This window comes from Cibotium barometz, chromosome 57 (genome assembly GCF_041138505.1).
Source record: "Cibotium barometz isolate CiBa-2024 chromosome 57, ASM4113850v1, whole genome shotgun sequence".
NCBI lineage: Eukaryota > Viridiplantae > Streptophyta > Polypodiopsida > Cyatheales > Cibotiaceae > Cibotium > Cibotium barometz.
This window is the reverse complement of record NC_141102.1, coordinates 369,320-387,828: the sequence shown is the minus strand read 5'-3', so window position 1 is coordinate 387,828 and position 18,509 is coordinate 369,320. Positions and strand designations below refer to the sequence as shown.

The window sequence follows — 18,509 nt, the reverse complement described above, 5'->3', positions numbered from 1 at the left end:
CACACACACTCTCTCTCTCTCTCTCTCTCTCTCTCTCTCTCTCTCTCTCTCTCTCTCTCTCTCACACACACACACACACACACACACACACACGATGCACTATAAAAATATTAATATTAAAACACACACACACACACACACACGCACGACCTCCACACATTAAAAAAAGGTCTCTCTCAAACACACACACACAACGCATTGTAAAAATTTAAAAAATATAAAAAACAAACAAGCAAACACACACACTGCGCACTGTAAAAATGTTAATTAAAAAACAAACACACACACATGGTGCATTATAAAAATTAAAAAAATATTAAAAACAAACAAACACACACACGACGCTCTCTCAAACACACACACAATGCACTGTAAAAATGTAAAAAATATTTAAAAAAAGCTCTTTGAAATACACACGCACATGGCCCTGCGCATAGTAAAAAGGAAAAAAAAAGCTATTTGAAATACACACACATGGCCCCACGCACAAAAAAAAAAACTCTCTCAAGCAACGATGAGGTTGACCCGAAGATGACAAAGGCACACTCTCTCAAGCGACGATAAGGCAGACCCGAAGATGACAAAGGCACACTCTCTCAAGCAGTGTTCGGGAAAAGATAGGTTCAACTTAGCCTAAAGCCGGCTCAAATTGGATACGAGTCGGCTCAAAAAAATTTGAGAAGGAATAGCTTCCTTCTCGTTTTTTTTTGAAAAGGAATAGAGCCGATTCATTTTAAAAGGAGAAGGATTTTATTATATATAAATAATATAAATATACTTATGAGCGTCGGAGACTCGGGAGTCCGGACTCGGAGTCCGGACTCGAGCATGTGCACACTGCACAGTGCACAGTGCATTGTGTGGGCGGCTGGACAGTGGACACATATGCATTATGTGGGCGGCTGGACACATGAAGTTTGAACGCAGGTAAGTTAGGTAACTTGCCATTGGCCAAGGTATGATTCATCATACCTTGCCATTGGCCAACGTATTATCTCAGATCTGCGCAGGTGGCAAGCCGTTGAAGCTCGAGCGGCAAGCCTTAAGGGTCGCTGCATGCAGACTTGCACTTCCTCCCTGAGCCCTCAACTTTCGAAGAATACGGACTCTGTAACCTGTTTCAACCTTCAACTTTCAAGCCTCACGGCTCTCGACTCTCGAGTCTCCAGCGGCCAGCCTCGAGTCTCCAGCGACCAACCTGTTTTGGTTTTCTGCTTGCACGCAGCACACCCGACCCACCGGCCGGCGGCCATCGTAGGTGAAGCTCCAGCCTCCGCCGTCTGGCCCTCCTGGCTCTGGAGTCTGGACTCTGGAGTCTGGACTACTCTGCTGTTGCGGCTTGCCTCGGCCATCGTAGCTCCAAGAGCCTCCAGGCTCGCCGCTCCAGCCCGCCTCTGGAGTCTAGAAGTCTCCAACCCGTGCCACCGGCCATCGTCAGCCCCCCGCCTCCAGCCTCTGGAAGTGGAGTCTCCAACCGGCCTCTGCTTAACTCTGCGAGTCTGCATGGAGTTCCTCCCTGAGCCCTCAACTTTCGCAAGGTAACTGTTTCAACTTTCAAAGCTCATAGCTACATTGCTCCAGCGGCGGCCAGCCTCCAGCCCGAAAACCTGTTGCCTGTTGGTCGAAAACGGCCTGCACCACCATCTCCTTCCTGGTGAGGAATTCATTAAGCTGACAGGTCTCTCTGTGGGATCTGATGGATGCATGCTTGTAAGAGAGAGAGAGAGAGGTACGATTTAGTGATGTTAACTTGTTCTTTGTGTGTCTGAGCAGTGAAGTCCTTGCATTTGGGTTGCTCGGACCAGTGAGCATGCAAAAGAAAAGAAAGACTAGTAAGAGGCAAGGAAACCTTCTTCAATGGGTTCAAGGTAATCCTAAAGCTCCACGTAATAAAGAAAAAATTACTTTCGCAAGTATGTCATCTCATATTGCAGAAAAAGTAGACCTCTCTACTCTATCTCCTGAGGAAAGGGTAGAGGAGGAAAGAAGACAAGGTCGACGAGATCTTTTCCAAGCAGAGTGGTTGGAAGACTTCAAGTGGCTTGAGTACAATAGAGAGGAGGCAAGGTTGTATTGTAAGTTTTGTAAAAAGTATCCACATCATCACAGTGCATATTCATTGAGTGGATCAATCAACTTCAAGGTAAGTAATCTCAAAGCTCATTGCACTACTGATTGCCATAAGCTTGCTATGCAAGCATGTTTTATGGAGGGAAAGGAAAGCATACAAAGTAGCATTAAAAAAGTGAAAGACTTGAAAGATGAAGCTTTGTTGACACTATTTAAATCTGCATATTTCATAGCTAAGAGAAATGAATCCTTTGCACTTTTTCCACACTTGATATCTCACATGCAAGATTGTGGTGTCCCATACACTACAAGCTTGTATAATGATGACAAAGCTTGTGCAGAAATGGTCTATTGTATTGCTAATTATTTGATGCATGATACTTTAAAGAAAGTTGCAAAGAGTCCATGGTTTGGGGTGCTTGTTGATGAATCCACCGATATTACCACTCATGGCCATATGGTTATCTACTTTTCTTACATAGAATCTGAGTGCATACCAAAAGTCTCTTTCTATGGGATTGTGCACGTGAGTGATGGAACTTCAAAAAGTTTGTTTGACACTTTGATTGCTGAACTCAAGAAGTGCAAGTTGGACCTATCCAAACTAATTGCTTTTGGATCTGATGGATGCTCCACCATGACAGGTAAGGAAAATGGACTTTCAACTCTTCTAAAGAAAAATGTCAATCCTTTTCTTACATCAATACATTGTGTAGCTCATAGAACTGCACTTGCTGTCTCTAATGTAGCTAAGAGTAATGACACTTGTAAAAGGATAGATAAACTTGTCAATAGTTTAGCTACTTTTTACAATGCGAGCTCTAAGCGCAAAGAAGCACTACATGATTTGCAAGAGGATTTGGCTTGTCCCATTTTGAAGTTACAACATACTTATGATATTCGATGGTTAAGTCGATATAATGCTTTGAAATCTGTCATTTGATGCATCTTGGCTGAGGTAAGAGAGAAAAACTCTCATCTCTACAATGACATTGCGGAGTTTGAGTTTATTTATTGCTTATTTTTCTTGGCGGATATACTCAAAGGTTTGGCTTCCTTAAGTAAAATGCTTCAAAAAGATCATGTTGATGTAACCACAATCAATGGTCTAGTTGACAACGAGATTGATCGCATCAAACAATATTACATGGAAGAACCACAACCCGACTGCAATGCTTTTACACATGGAGTAGGAGGCTTTGAAATTTTGCCAGAATATGGATCCGAAAAAGGTCACCTCTTTTCTCTTCGTGAATCACTTCATGGTAATGTTTTCTTTGATGAGTCAATAAAACGCGATATTTTTGGTGAAGATTTAAAGAGAGCTTTAGAATTTCAAACCTCTTTTTCTTCTTCTATCATTGCTAACTTGCAAACAAGGTTTGAAGATAATTCCATACTTAGCAACATGAAGATCCTTGTTCCTGCACAACATCCACTCTTGGAGCGACCATTGAAAGCATATGGCATCGAAGAAGTTAGTAAGTTAGTGTCATTTTATGGTAAGGATCATGTACTAGGTATGTTTGAATTTAAAGCATTGGTTGATGGTGATGAGTTAAAAAAAGAGTTTAGAACTTTCAAAAATCAAGCTCCAAAAGACTTTGTCCGATATAGCCTAGTAGAAGTCGCTTCTTCAATAGCCAGCAATGCTTCATGGAGAGCGATATATCCCAATTTACTAACGCTATGTCAAGTTGCATTAGTTCAATGTTGTAGCAGTGCAGTGTGCGAAAGAGGCTTTAGTGCGAGAACCATGATCAAGACTCGCCTTCGAAATAGGCTTGAGACTAAAAGTCTTGATGCTCTTATGAAGATTGCTATTGAAGGGCCAGAAAAATTGTGTGAGGAAGAGCTTCTAGAATGCATTGAGATTTGGAGTGCAAAGGCTCATCGACATCTTTTTAGTTCAGAAGGTATTTGTTCACTTATTGTTCAATAGTGATTTCTTTTATTGTTTATTGAAACAATTATTATCCATGACTAACACTTTTATGAAGAGGGAAAAAGAGGAGTAGATAGACTACTCCTCTTTTTCCCAAGGGAGCATGGTGTAGCCATGTAAAATGGCGAAGGGGTTCAAATCCCCTACTCTCTCTTAGGTTGGAGATGGCGAAATTTCTTTGTTTACGAGACATGCTTTTGGAGGTGATTACCTTGCATGCTACTTTTTAACTTTACTCATTTGATATGAAAATATCATGAATAGATATCTATTTGCTTGTTTATTATTACAGATATTTCGTGCAATTATAGAAGCATTCGATGTTCAAGATTTTGGAGGATTGGGTGGATGCTTTAAACTTATGTTGATTCCAAATGTGACTCAAGTTTAAAGGTATGATTCTTGAAACATTTACAACACTTAAAGTTATTTTTTTAAAGTTTCATGTTTTGGGTTTGTTATTGCTCTCAAGAGAAGCATTTTCCATCTACTAGTCTCCGATTAGTTTGGTTAGCAAAACTGGCTACTTGTTTTCTAGCAAAGTATAAATTTGTAGTATGTAAAACTTGTTCAAATTTACCCAAGGAAGGTCTTTGGCCGGCTCGTGTAGATATGAAGAGGATATGAATTGCTCATTTTTTCCGAAACCGGTTCACTCATTAGAGGAGGATTTCAACATAGCTCAATTTATAAAATTTCCCGAACACTGCTCTCAAGCGACGATAAGGCAGACCGGAAGATGACGAAGGCGACCACCCCAGAGATGATGACGAAGCCCCCCAGAGAGAAACAATCGGAGACACCTGCACATAGAGAGAGAGAGAGAGAGCCTCAAACGCAGGTATGGTAGAGCAAACGGGGGAGCAAACAGGAACGCAGAGAGGAAGGCAAGGCAGAAGGGTGGCATGCATGGTTAATGTCGGCGGGTGCATGGTGTCCTCAGGCAACAGACGGCGGTTACATGCTAAATGTCGGCAGCGGGAAGACGGCGCAGCGCCAAGCACGCATGCAGGTGCACGATGTCCTCACGCAGTAGATAGCGATTGCATGCTAAATGAACCCAGGGGCCAGAGCCAGGCATGATCAAAAAAATCCGCCACGTAGAAGGGACGTTAACCGGGTTAGATAATAGTAGAACGTTCCCTTGCCTACTCTTGTCACATTTTCTTAATTAAGTTCCTCATCAGTGTCTTGGGCCACGTGGACCGGAGCTTCGTTTCCCGCGCTTTTTTGCCCCTTTCCCTCCCTCCCTCGCTCCCTTCCCTCTCTCTCTCTCTCTCTCTCTCTCTCTCTGCTGTAACTTCACCTCTCGTGTCCTATACCCTCCCCCTTTGCGCGCCCTTCTCTCATATCCTGCTCTGACAGGAGGACTACGTGTGTTTCGCAGGGACTGTGAAAAGCAGCGCAGCGATGGAGCACAAAGTAGCGTTAGACTTTGACACTTATTCTCCTTCTCCTTCTCCTTCTTCTTTTCCAGATGACCTTTCGAAGGCCCCTGTTGTAAACCCTTCGAAGCCGGGGAAGGCTGCGAAGGCGGAGGCTCTGTTCGTTCAGCTTTCGCAGGTCTGTGCTTCTATTCTTTGCACACAGAGCTAGGGTTAAGGTCGACCTTCACACATAGGTTTTGCTTCTTTTCTGTAGCAGGTAGATTTCCGACTTGATGAGAACGTTCGGCGTGATGCTTTTCGGCTCTTTAGAGAGACAGAGCATCACATAGTAGCCACCATGGGTGCCCTCGGCTCTGGAACAGTATGTGCTAAATGAATGCAGGCTTAATATATTCATCTACACAGGTGCACCTCTGATTCGTGTATGGTTCTGTGCAGGAGGGTGACTTGGTCAAGTGCTGGATTGCAAGCATCATATATTGTGCCTTCAGATTGAGCAGATGCTCCCGTCCCGTTGGCGCCGATGGAATCACTCTTACCAAACTGTTAACGTCCATTAACTCACCGTAAGATTGTTTTTCTTGTGTTACTTGCCCTCAGCAGTAGGAACACGAGAGCATCCCTGATAAGTGGTTGTTATGTGCACAACTACAGAGTCATGGAGTTTTTCAGAGAGCTGTCCTATTTCTTACAAAAAGCGGATCCTGTTATGAGATCCATGTATGGGGTTGCTTGCGACGATTTTAAACAGGTATTCCCGAGTGCCAAATTTTACCAGCGCTTTCCTTGTCATTATCTGGTCGCCCTTTTCTGATTGGCTTTTGAGCGCAGGCGCAAGGAGAGGATAAAGAGGGGGGTCAGGAGAGTTGTTGGGGGAGGGGGGGCGTGTCGGGAAGAGTGTGGGTTGCTTGGGTTTCTTCCATTATTCCTATTTTGGAAGGACCTCTCACGCCATGTATTTGGCCTTGCAGCAACTAAGACAAGTGCAATCCAACTATGTCCATCTTTCAGCTCTTTACGAGTAAGTAACAAATGTGTTATTTAATTTCTTGATTGGAGCTTTAATGACCACAAGCAGTCACAAACTTCCCTTCTATGGTGCATTTGCAGGAATTATGAAAAGAATTTTTCCAGATTTTTCATACCGACTGAAAAGCTACTGGAAGAGGGTTCTTCCTCCATTGCAGGTGGGGGGGTGGCAAAAATGATCTACCTGAGGTTTGGTTGGATGCTCTTTCTAGCCCTCCGAATGCATGTACCTGGTCATTTTGTAGACTTGATGACCTGTGCCAACGGCCTTATTTCCATCTTTGTAAGCATTTAGCATCCCATTTCTAAGTTTCATGATGTTTGTGCATGTCTTCTTTGCTCTGTAGAATTCTTGGTTTCTGCAGAATGGAAATTTTCTGTGCTAACGAAAGAGGGTTGGTTTTTTAAATTAAAAATCATCTCTTGGAGGCAACCACACAGGTTTTCAATGTTCAAGATGACAGTTCCCAGGGGCTCTGGGTTGAAGTCATAGTCTGAATGAAAGTAGTAGGACTCCATGGTGAAAGTCAGCAGGCATACAAACAGTCCATGTGACAACCCACAAACTACAGTTATCACATAGCAGCAGAGGTTCTACAGTTATAAAGCCTTGGCCTAGGGGTTTAATTGAAAGAGCTGTTGCACTTTTTGCTTTTGGAAATTCAGGACCTTGTAGAATTTGGCCTGAATACCTAAACTGTTTTTCACATGCAAACTCTTAATCATACACTGTTGAGTTAACTGTGCAATTACTGTGGTGCAAACACTTGTGAAGAGAGGGGAGAGAGAGAGAGACACCAGACACTCGGTTGGGTCTCAAAACCCCTAAAGATGGTGTATTTGCTCATATTATAAAATTTAGATATGTGCAATATGAATCTGTGTCCTTGACCTTAGGTTATCTCCTTCATTTTTGTTGATGAAATCTGGCCATATTTTTTGCATGCGGATGTCTTAATTATACATTGGCCTGATTACCTAGATTCAGAGCAGCAAGCCTGGCTACTCAACAAGCTTGTGGAATAGTGTGTTCTGCAGTTGTCTAAAGCAGAACGCTTGCCTCTGTTTCTATGCTGAAGTGGAGTGCTGGTTAAATCAGTGGCCAGGAATGGAAGGTTGCACCTAAGGCTATGTCTCTAGTCTCTAATTTACCATCTGCGTCAAACTTCTGGGTGCTTACATGCCAACAGTATTAATGTTAAAATATGCTTCTGCTTCTAGAGATCAAGAAGAAGATGAGAGGTGAACTATACCCGTAGGGCATTTTTCTTTAAGCGTTGATGTCTTCTGCAAGGCTTGCCTCAATTGCACATGCGATCTATAGAAGCATTTTTTTGTGGACATTTTAAAGCTTTTCTTAATCAAGTGCACGCTTCTCTGGAGTTAAGCAGCCTATATATGCAAAACACTGAATGCAGCTTCTTTTCTATCTCAGGTTATCATGATCATTCACATGCCCGCCCATTTGAGGAAGGTCCCCTTGCATGATTCCTCAATATTTGGTATGTTGTTGTACTGTCTGTCATTGATTTGAGAAGCTACTGTTGGTCGGCTTTTATTAAGAAATTTGAGATGGAGCTAACTTGAATTTTTGGAAATGCAGCTGTGCGCAGTTCCAAAGGTGTCAACATCATATCCTCTCTCTGTCATCTGTATGATGCATCAGAAGTTGATGTGAAAATAATGCTGGGGAAAGCGAATTGTATGATTCAGTTGCTTGTTGAATCTAATCAAAAGCCTTCTTTGCTTGATGAGTCAGAGCAAACTGCGGGAATGGATACAGGTGGTGATGACCTTTCATGTTGATGCTTATGCTACCTTGCTCTTTGTTTATATGTTGAGTGCCTCCCTATTTATCTACTAATCTGTGTAATCTTTCTTACTTTCTTGTGCCTCTCTCAGAGGGTCTTATGTACTTCCAAGGCCTCTTGGAGAAGCATGCAATGCTGTCTTACATGAAAATTTTAGATAAGAACTATGCAGAAGTGTATAATAAACAAGGAGAGATAGATGAGCGCTCATTTCTTCCCGAAAGCAGCTTTGCCATCGATTCAGCGTTGGACAGTCTGAGTGGATCAGATGAGATGCTCTCGCCTAAATGTGCCAAGGCATGTTATGTTTTCTTAATCTTTGCAGCTTTCCTAACATGTGCATGAAGATTTCTGACATAGACAGCTTGTTTTTCTGTAGAGAAAGTATGATATGATCTCATCCCCTTCAAAACCCATAGCTTTGAAAGCAAATGTCTCAACTGAAGGTGGTTCTCCTCTTCCATCCTCAACAAAGTCGGCCAGCCTTAAGATGCCTCCACCAATGCCAGTTTCTGTCAGTATGACCTCAGCAGAGTGGCTTCGCTCTGTTATTGTTCCTTTACCTGCGGAGCCTTCTCCAGAACTAGCTTCATATTTTAGATCCTGTGACACAAACATCACCAAAGAGGTCACATACAGAGCACAATTGCTACTTGATTCTGTGTTTTCTGTTCAGGCAATAAGGAGTTCTGCTATTGGAGATGTGAAAGATATCTCATCTCTGAGCAGTGTTTGGGCCCCTCAGCGAAAGCTGGAAGCATTCAAATTATACTACAGAGTTCTGGGTGCGATGTGCCAAGCAGAGGCTAAGCGGCTTCACAGCAACAATCTCTCAGCTCTCCTCACTAATGAGAGGTTTCACCGGTGCATGCTGGCCTGTTCTGCAGAGGTGGTTCTTGCTACACACAAGACGGTTTCGATGACTTTTCCAGTAGTTTTAGATCCAATGGGGATCACTGCGTTTGACCTCAGCAAGGTGATAGAGAGCTTTGTCAGACATGAGGAAACTTTGCCTAGAGAGTTGAAAAGACACCTGAACTCAATTGAGGAGAGGCTTCTTGAAATGTTAGCGTGGGAAAGAGGTTCTTCTATGTACAATTCCCTTATCATAGCAAAGCCACATTGGAGGTCTGAGATTCATAGACTGGGTCTTCTGGCAGATCCTATGCCATCATTGGAAGGTCTCAAGCACCTGTACCAGCTATCAAATGAGAGCTCACCACTACTGCAGCTAAAAACCAAAGCTGAACCTACACCAGGTTGGCTCACCCATCATTTCTGCTTTGTGGGTGTTTCCATTGAAAGATAGCATGTGCCAATGCATCTGTTTAATGCCTTTCTGAGTGAGAACCCCAGTGCGTTAGGAAATTGCCACAGCTTGATAGCTTTTTCTTTGCAGATGATTTGCATGGCTCCTTGTTGCCTTCAACATCAGTTTCAACCTTACCTATTAGAGAGGTGGATGCTACTTCCAGTGCAGCTCCATCGAGTTCCATGATTTTATCTCCTGTTAGAGATAAGTCTTCTGCTTTCTCAGTTTTTACTCCTACGAAAGCTCTGGTGCAGCCTCCTTTGCAGTCTGCATTTGCCAGGTAATCATCAAGTCGTAGCCAAAAGCCATAGTTTCGGTGGGAAGTCAATGCTTCTGTGATCATGTACTTGCATTTCTCCTTGGGGATACATACCCCTCATTTGTTCAACAGACACTGAGCATGTCTCCGGCGTTCTCCAGCCCTCAAAGACCGACGTCAGCTGGTGGAGGAGAAACATGTGCTGATACTGTGATTAACATCTTTTTCCAAAAGGTCAGGTGATGTTACTTTGAAGCTCTTTTATGTGGAAGTAAACACTCTTTTTACAGATCCGTTATAAGTTTTTTTTCTCTCTTTGCACAGGTACTAAAGCTTGCTGCCGTTAGAACAAAGCTTTTGTGTGAATTCCTCAAGCGCCCAAATCACCTCATGGAAGATGTTTACAAACTGGTTCAGCACATTCTTTATCAAGAGACACACCTCTTTTTCAAAAGGCATATTGATCAAATCATCCTTTGCAGTTTATATGGAGTTTGCAAGGTTTGTGAAAGTTGTGTGTGCGTGTGTGCGTGCGTGTCTTTCGCTGTCATGTGATCAACAAGGTCACTGCTTGCTGAAGTACTTTTACTTTCTCGCTGGTTGAGCTTCCTCAGAACAACTGAGATTTTTCCTTGGCTTTTTTTTTTTGGCAGGTTAAATTGCTTAAATTAACATTCAAAGATATCGTCCAGAATTACAAGCAAATGCCTCAACACAAGTCCTATGTATTCCGAACTGTTTTCCTTGATTCAAGAGGGGTATGCCACCTTAACACACGCATGATTGACTGACTGCCAGGATGCTTGACGACACTGTGCATGCTGACAAACCAACAGATGTTGCACATGTATGCGCTTGTGTTAGTGTATAGTAAGCTTTTTGCATGTTTACAGTTCTGTAAGGTACTTTTAAAAGAGAAAAGTTGTCAATGAAGCATCTTGAAGGTCAAACCACACTTGGATCGTAATGTTATGTGGTTGATTGTTCCCAAATGCATCACAGAGAGACCTTTCGAGTCTCTCTCTCTCTCTCTCTCTCTCTCTCACACACACACACACACACACACACACACACACACACACAGAGAGAGAGAGAGAGAGAGAGAGAGAGAGAGAAGAGAGAAGATTTTCGGCTCTTTGGCAATCCCACCTTGAAATCCATAAAGTATCTTCTCATAGCAATCTGGGGATTGGCATTCGATGAAGCTTGCTGGTTGGTTTCTTGGTGACAGCTTGGACTGATTGTACCCTAGTTAGGCAGGCAACGCACATGGGATGCTGGAGAAGAAAACTTGCAGATATCCTGGGCTCTCATACCAACTAAAGAACTAGTGTTGCGAAAATGCTGACAGAGAAAGATGTGTAGTGGACGACTTGCAAACACAATCACACACGAGTAACCTTAACCTTATCCTTGTAGTAGATACAACAAATAATATGTACAACTGAACATTTTGAAGTTCAAAAGGTGATCAATTGGCCGATCTCAGCCCAAGTTCTCTCTCTCTCTCTCTCTCTCTCTCTCTCTCTCTCTCTCTCTCTGCACATCTTCTTCTATGTTGTGCGTTATCTTCGTCACGAACAATTGCTGAATTCTGAGCATTGAAGTTACCGATTCTTCCTCCGAGCTTCCACATGTTACAGCCTCAGCTCTCTCTCTCTCTCTCTCTCTCTCTCTCTCTCAGATTAACCAGCTGGACAACCCCTTGGGCAGATTGCTTGGAGGCAGGGCCTGGGTAGGCCACCGGCCCACCACTCTGGAAACACTGGTTGGGAAGGGCAGTTGGATAAAGTAGCAGATATTGCAGGCCTGCTTGAGTAGCAGACCAGCCAGCCCCCTCATTCAGCATCAAGTATTCCACATCTTCTCTTCAGCAAGCAAGAGCATAGGCGATTGGAAGAGCAAGGAAACAGATCTTCAGACTGCGTTTAATTTGACCAGCAGGGGCTCTCCTGAGGCCCACCACGAATGGTGTATTTGCTTATTAGAATGATGTAAATCTGAAATAAAGATTGGTTCTTGACCTGCACTTCTTCACCTTGGTTGAGCACTTCCCCTTGGCTGTCCTGGCCCTTGGAATGCAGTGACCCGTTGTGAATAATGAGATACTATGACTGAATTCTATCATGGGTATTTATACCCCTTGACAATACTGGTCAGCTGGTTATATTTTCCCTTCACGACCTGGTCCCAGCAATAATATGCTTTATTAAACCGTCGTGTGCACACTACTGCCCTGGCCGCCTTCAGATTTGTCTGGCCGCCCTTTGGGCTGCTGTCCAGGCTTGCACAGGCTGCTGGGCAGCCCCTGGGCATTGGCTGATTGGCTGCTTTGGGCAGCCCTTTGGCTTGGCTGCCTGGCTGGGATGGCCCATGGGCTTGGCCGTTGGGCTAGCCCGGCCCATGGGGCTGTTGGCTGCCAGGCCCTCTTAAGATGGCCGACAGCTTATCCAGCCTCTCTTTGGGCTGGTGGGCAAGGCATGGGGCCTACTTGGCCCCTCTTGGGTAGCCTAAGCATACCCAATGCCCACATCGAGAGCATCATACTCTCTTTTGGGGTAGTGCTATGGGCTCGTCTCCATTTCAACATGCAATTCCTACATGCTTCTGCGGACACGTGGTGGCCAGTTGCAAACCCAACACACATATCATCTGAAATCATTCTAGAGGGAGACTCATAGTACGGATTGGCATTGCTTCATGTGCAGGACAATGCACACTTGACCTTGGACGTGTAGAGTGGAACCCTAGCTGATTCGTTTGGGCTCACATAGGATCAGTTCACTTCAGGTCTTGCACCTTCTTGTTCAGATATTTTTGTGGCATTTAAGTGCGGGATGCACGTGACATCCCCTTCTGCTTAACTTTACAGAAGTTGCATAGTCTCCAAATAGTCCGTCAATAAAGTTGGATAGAGAATTGACAAAGGCGTAACAACCCAATCTTCTTTCTACAAGAAGCTTTCACTTTTTGACAAGCGTCATAGTGTTGCACATGAGTGAACACATTGTGTCTTATTCTTGACCAATAATAGTGCCTTTCTAACTTCTCCAGAGTCGAATTCATGTCCCAGTGATCACTAGTGATGGAAGTCATGGGGTCATGGAGAAGAGCTGTCTTGAACAACTTCATGACACAAAGTCGGTCTTTGCAGAAAAGCCAACCATCTCATATCCAAAAGCGGCATGGTTCTTTGGCATCCAATGCTTGCTTTCATTGTGTATCTAATTTCTTGAAATCCGTGTATGTGTGCTTCATGTCATCTAGTTCCGTATCAATAACTTAACAAGGTCGAGTCTGGTCTGAATCAATGTCACTGTTTTCTTCTTGCTCAAAGTATCGGTCACTGGGTTAGCCTTTTCTGGAAGCTACTCAATCATAACACTAAATTGTTGAAAGATTTGGCTCCAGTGGTGCTGACAGTCACTTTACGATGCACTTGGCATTGTCTGAATCTAGCATAATGCTTGATGGTCAGTGAACCTCAAACTCACGGTCATAAAGGAAAAATTCAAGGCTTGAATAATTGCTAGGAGTTCTCGATCATAGACCAAGAAGGTTGAGCTTACTATTATACTTATTGAAGTTCATCTTCTCGGGAGAATGACTCGAGGAAGCCGCTGGTGTCATTCTTGCATCTAAAGCTGCAAGAAATCTTTCATGTTCCATGCGTTGCTTGGCGTCTTCTTGTGTAGCAGCACGGGATGCCGCCGCACGGTCTTCTATCAATCGAATCTCCATTGCTCGCATCTACAACTCGAGTGTCGAACTTGGTTGTGGTCGTAACTCTTCAAAAGGTTTATTCGGTAGAGGATCTTCTATTGGAATTCGAGAAACAGAAGGGAAGGGAGGAGGAGATGGAGAAAAAGGGATTGGAAAATGGATGCGTTCTTCCAGGGCCAAGATTTGTGGCTTTTGCTCTTCCAATTTGGTGCTTTGTTCTATGATTGCTCGTATCATCTACTGGAACATATCATGCACACTCATGTTTGCCGCCCTTGAAGGACTGCCTAGTGCTTTGTTTAGAAGTTCGTCATTCTCTCTTCGTTGAAGCTCGCAATAGCGAGAAAATGCACTTCCTTTTTGGAGCGTAATCTGACCATCCACTATGCGTGTTGGAGACATCCGGAGGCTAAAAACCAACTGTCCTAGGGACAGGAGTCACACTGAAAGAGGTGGTCCGCCGGAGTTTAGAAACCAACCGCACAAGCGAGTTTTTTTTTTGGGGGTTTTCTGGCTGAATCTTCACACTTGAAGAAGGTTTTGATATCAATGTAACATGCGGAAGCTCGGAGGAAGAATCGGTAACTTCAATGCTCAGAATTCAGCAATCGTTCGTGACGAAGATAACGCACAACATAGAAGAAGATGTGGAGAGAGAGAGAGAGAGAGAGAAAGAGAGAGAGTATTGGGTCTGGAGTACCCTCTATAGAGTCCCCACCACGAATGGTGTATTTGCTTCATTAGAATGAGACTTGCACTTCTTCACCTTGGTTGAGCACTTCTCCTTGGCTGTCCTGGTCCTTGGAACGCAGCGATCCACTGAATAATGAGATTCAATGACTGAATTCATGCTGGTCGGTTGTTTCTATTTTCTTTCCATGACCTGGTCTCAGCAATAATGTGCTTTAATAAACCGTCGTGTGCACACTGCTGCCCTGACTGTCTTCAGATTTGTCTGGCCGCCTTGTGGGTTGCTGCCCAGGCCTGTGCAGGCCGCTGGGCCATCCTTTTGCACTGGCCGACTGGCTGTTGGGCAGTCCTTTGGCCTGGTCGCCTGGCTGGGTTGGCCCATGGGCTTGTCGGCTACCTGGCCAAGCCCTTTTGGGTTGGCTGACAGCCTGCGTAGATCCTCCTTGGGTTGGTGGGCAAGGCCTGGAGCTTGCTTGGCCTCTCTTGGGTAGCCTAAGCATACCCAATGTCCTCATCGAGAGCATCATACTCTCTTTTGACGTAGCTCTAACTCTAAGCTCTCAGATCTGGACTCCTCGCATACTCTGTTTTTTGCACACACAAGAAAGGATTAATTTACTAATTAGTGATTAATTAACACTAATTACTATTTTTTTGGTGCAATTGAGGGTTCAAATTAACCATTGGATATCTGATACAAATCCCTATAACTTCAGATTGCAATTCGGAGATGGTTTGATACTCCAACCATTCTTTATAGATTTGTTATCCTTGGTTTAATTTAATTTCTGGTGATTTTATGCTGATAAATTTGTTGTAATCATCACCTAAACACCAGATTGAGTTGTAAAAGGATAGACACTGTCCTTGAATCTTGAAATTGGATCAAGAGGTAAGACCCCCTTCACATCATCATGAGTACGGCACAAGAGATAGCCAAATTTATTGGGGAGCAGTTTTACACATGGCAGACAAAAACCATGTATCTGCTCATGAGGAAAAATCTGTGGGGGCTAGTTGAGGGAAGAGATGAATGTCCAGAGGTGAGAAAAATGAGTGGAAGAGCAGGAATGAAAAAGCATTGGGGCTTATCGCACTCAGTTTAAATGATGAAATCATTCATCACATCACAAGGATACAATGGGCAAAAGATGCATGGGATGAACTCAATAAATTATTTGGCACACAAGCAAAAAATTCAAAGATAAATCTGTTAATACAATTCTATAAATTAGATATGAAAGAAAGTGAACCTTTAATCACACACTTGAACAAATATAAAAGCATTAAGCAACAACTGGTAGCTATTGGCAAAAAGGCAGAAGATGATGAGGCACTAGCAGTGCTTCTGAAGAGTGTGGACAAAGGTGAATATGAAAACATTGTAGCAACACTAAAGAATGTAAGCTACACGAGATAGAAGGCTCTCTACTAGAGCAAGAGACCAGAGGCAAAGAGAAGAAATGGTTGGACTCAACAACAGGAGAGGAAAAAGCATTCTTCACCCGAGGAGGATTCTCTTGAGGACGAGGACGAGGAAGAGACAGAGTAGGAGGAAAGACCTTCACTTGCCACAACTGTGGAAAGCCAGGACACATGGCAAGAGACTGCTACAGCAAACCCAGTGGAGAAGGAACGGCATCGGCAAACTTCATGGAGGCTCCTAAGGAAGTGGAGTCAGATCATCTTTTTTTAGAGAGAGAGAGAGAGAGAGAGAGAGAGAGAGAGAGAGTGAAATTCCACAACCCAATGTAACCTATCCCAATAGAGTAAAACCACCTCTGAGCTACCGATGATGTAGGCCATGTGATAGATGTAAAAAAACTCCTAACCATCTAATTGAGGGTAAGGATATGTATGTATATATAATTATATAATTATCTATATATATGTGCTATATTTCAGAGCCTAAAGATGCAAAAAACTAAGAGTGCTAATGACCACATTCCGAGGAATGAGAGACTCACAAGAGACAACTTACGCTTAGCGAATCAATGCTAGGAGAAAGCACTGAAGGGACAACGGATGTTGGTGTCACAATAATTAAAAAAAAATTGATTACAAACCATGTCTTCATACATCGGCTCATATGTTGAGTCCATGATCATAGCCAATGCACCTTCAATAAGGCCAAAGCTTATGAAAGAAACATGAGCCTTTCCGTTTCTAAATGCAATTCCTACATTCTTCTACCAACGTCTGGTGTCCGGTGGCAAACCCAACACACAGATCATCTGATATCCTTCCAGAGGGAGATTCACAGTACAGACTGGCATGGCTTCTTGTGCAGGACAATGCACACCTGACCTTGGATGCGTAGAGTGGAACCTTGGTTGACTTGTCTTGGATTGGGCTCACATGGGACCAATTTTCACTCCGGGTCGTGCACCTTCTTGTTTAGATATGTTTGTGGCATTCAAATGCGGAATGCACGTGAGAGGCACAGAGAGGCTAATAAGGCTTGGCCTTAGTATGCTAATTGTGTGACAGAAAGTTTCCCAAGGTGTGGCCTTGGGTTTGGAGCGAACCAATCTATTGTTGGTCTGTTTATACTAACTTGCAAGCATGCATACCATGCATTTTCTACTCTTATGTCTATGTCAACTACAAGTGCATTGCAGTTGGTTGTAGCCAGCAGGCCATACCCAAAGAAACAAAACAAATGGTGGTAAGGAAACCACTTGGTCAAAGGCAAGTGCATTGCAGTTGGTTGTAGCCAACAGGCCATACCCGAAGAAACAAAACAAATGGTGGTAAGGAAACCACTTGGTCATGCCATGCTTGAAAATAAAGGTAGCAACCTATACTCTTTAACTAGTTTTATTTGATGCCGCCTAAAGTGGTACTAAACAGGACTAAAGGCAGTCAGATTTCCTAAATGGGAAAAACAGAATTATCAAAGATGACCTGACATGGATCCATCCTGAGCCTGTACGAAGATCACTTTCTTAAGCTTCTACTTGTCACATGCATTGAGGTAGCTCTCTCCCCTCTTTTCCATGCTATATTGCCTTTTGTTTTGGCAGGGAGGTCAAGAAACAGGGGATATCATTCAGTTTTACAACGATGTCTTCATTCCTTCGGCCAAAGGCTTTTTGATCCAACTGAGTACTCGGCTGACTTCCAGCAGTGGGAATGATGATGGTGACAGAACTGAAGGTAACATGTAATTATGTGTCTCACTTTTATTCCCATCTCAAGTGCTTCGTAACAAAATCATATTTCAGCGTATACTTACTTTCCTGGTCCACTTGTAGGTTCACCTGGACCATCTCCTCTTCAATCTCTCCCTGATGCATCACCGAAGAAAGCGTCTGCAAGCCACAATGTCCATTTTTCACCTCTGAAAACTTCAAAGGTATGCCGTACCTGGTTATTGAATGCACACGTGGTATGAATTGGTTTGAAATGCAGATCAGTTGCTTCTTATATTCAATACACCACTTGTTGAGCATGTATTTTCATCCACATACTGCTGTTTTGAATGCTTTTTCTTATTTGATACTAGAAGCAGATATGCTACAGACATGATGTGTCCAACACCAAATGGTGCCCTCTTTCCCTCTTCAAGAGTTTTTTTTTTTTCAGGTTTTGTCCCCTCACTCTCGACGTCTTTATGCCTGTTTTGGGGAAAGCACCCATGCATATCAGAGTCCCTCTAAGGACTTGACAGATATCAACAAACGGCTCAACAACAGGTTTGAGCAGCGACATGTTGGAAGGTGCTTAACTGCTGCTCTATACAGAACTTGAAGGCCTCTGATCTTTTACATCCTTACCTATGTCATGGGCAGGCGACTAGGAAGATTGGACTTTGGCGATGTAGGCCTGGTCAATGATTCAGTTGTGGTCAGGGACTTTGTGTCCCAGAATTGCACGTTGAGAAAGTAACACACCTTGTCTCAGTGGAGGTTTTTCTGAGCCGAACGTTCACGGTCTTCCCTTGAGATCTGGCTAGAAGTCTTCCCCTTCGCCATCACAGGGTTGTCTTTATAAAGTTAAGTTATTTTCCTGGTAATTTATATATGCTGACTATATTCCTGTACATTTGGTTTAAGTTTTTAGGCTAACTTATTCCCCAGTCAGCTGTTTAGGGGCCATGGCAGTCTTGCCAAGCAAGAGCGTGAGAGCCGTTTGTGCCATAGTTAGTCCAAAGATAAAGCCTTTTTAATTTTGGAATCTCAGGCCTTGACAGGATACTAAACAACAAACTCCATTTTTCCATGTACCACCAAATCGATTCAAATTTTGGAACGTTTTCAAATCTATTCATGCAAAATAT

The 18,509-nt window shown here is 43.4% G+C and overlaps 2 protein-coding genes across 2 annotated transcripts; both read left to right on the top strand.

The window, feature by feature from the left end:
- The first annotated feature begins 910 nt into the window (after positions 1-910).
- Positions 911-4,654, top strand: LOC147606290 (uncharacterized). The gene is made up of 5 exons (XM_086791822.1): positions 911-927; positions 1,011-1,538; positions 1,774-2,936; positions 3,117-3,986; positions 4,308-4,654. Exons 1-5 carry the CDS (start codon positions 911-913, stop codon positions 4,370-4,372), a joined length of 2,643 nt encoding a protein of 880 aa, XP_086647948.1. The 3' UTR covers positions 4,373-4,654.
- A 663-nt stretch (positions 4,655-5,317) lies between these two features.
- Positions 5,318-18,262, top strand: LOC147606289 (retinoblastoma-related protein-like). Its single transcript, XM_086791908.1, has 18 exons — positions 5,318-5,578; positions 5,657-5,764; positions 5,842-5,969; positions 6,058-6,154; positions 6,375-6,424; positions 6,514-6,715; positions 7,868-7,934; positions 8,036-8,215; positions 8,335-8,540; positions 8,623-9,502; positions 9,643-9,835; positions 9,976-10,048; positions 10,139-10,315; positions 10,468-10,572; positions 17,254-17,386; positions 17,485-17,585; positions 17,816-17,925; positions 18,022-18,262. The coding sequence occupies exons 1-18, from the start codon at positions 5,426-5,428 to the stop codon at positions 18,116-18,118; spliced, it is 3,060 nt and encodes a 1,019-aa protein (XP_086648034.1). The 5' UTR covers positions 5,318-5,425; the 3' UTR covers positions 18,119-18,262.
- Positions 18,263-18,509: the final 247 nt, after the last annotated feature.

What these genes read in the sequence shown, in the direction of transcription:
- LOC147606290 (XM_086791822.1), top strand. An exon ending in GAGCCCTCAACTTTCGCAAG is followed by an intron (nt 1,539 to 1,773) that starts GTAACTGTTTCA and finishes GTGTCTGAGCAG; the next exon opens with TGAAGTCCTTGCATTTGGGT. An exon ending in ACATCTTTTTAGTTCAGAAG is followed by an intron (nt 3,987 to 4,307) that starts GTATTTGTTCAC and finishes TTATTATTACAG; the next exon opens with ATATTTCGTGCAATTATAGA.
- LOC147606289 (XM_086791908.1), top strand. Translation starts at nt 5,426, where the DNA reads ATGGAGCACAAAGTAGCGTTAGACTTTGACACTTATTCTCCTTCTCCT. An exon ending in ACGGCCTTATTTCCATCTTT is followed by an intron (nt 6,716 to 7,867) that starts GTAAGCATTTAG and finishes TTTCTATCTCAG; the next exon opens with GTTATCATGATCATTCACAT. An exon ending in TTTTCCTTGATTCAAGAGGG is followed by an intron (nt 10,573 to 17,253) that starts GTATGCCACCTT and finishes TTGTTTTGGCAG; the next exon opens with GGAGGTCAAGAAACAGGGGA.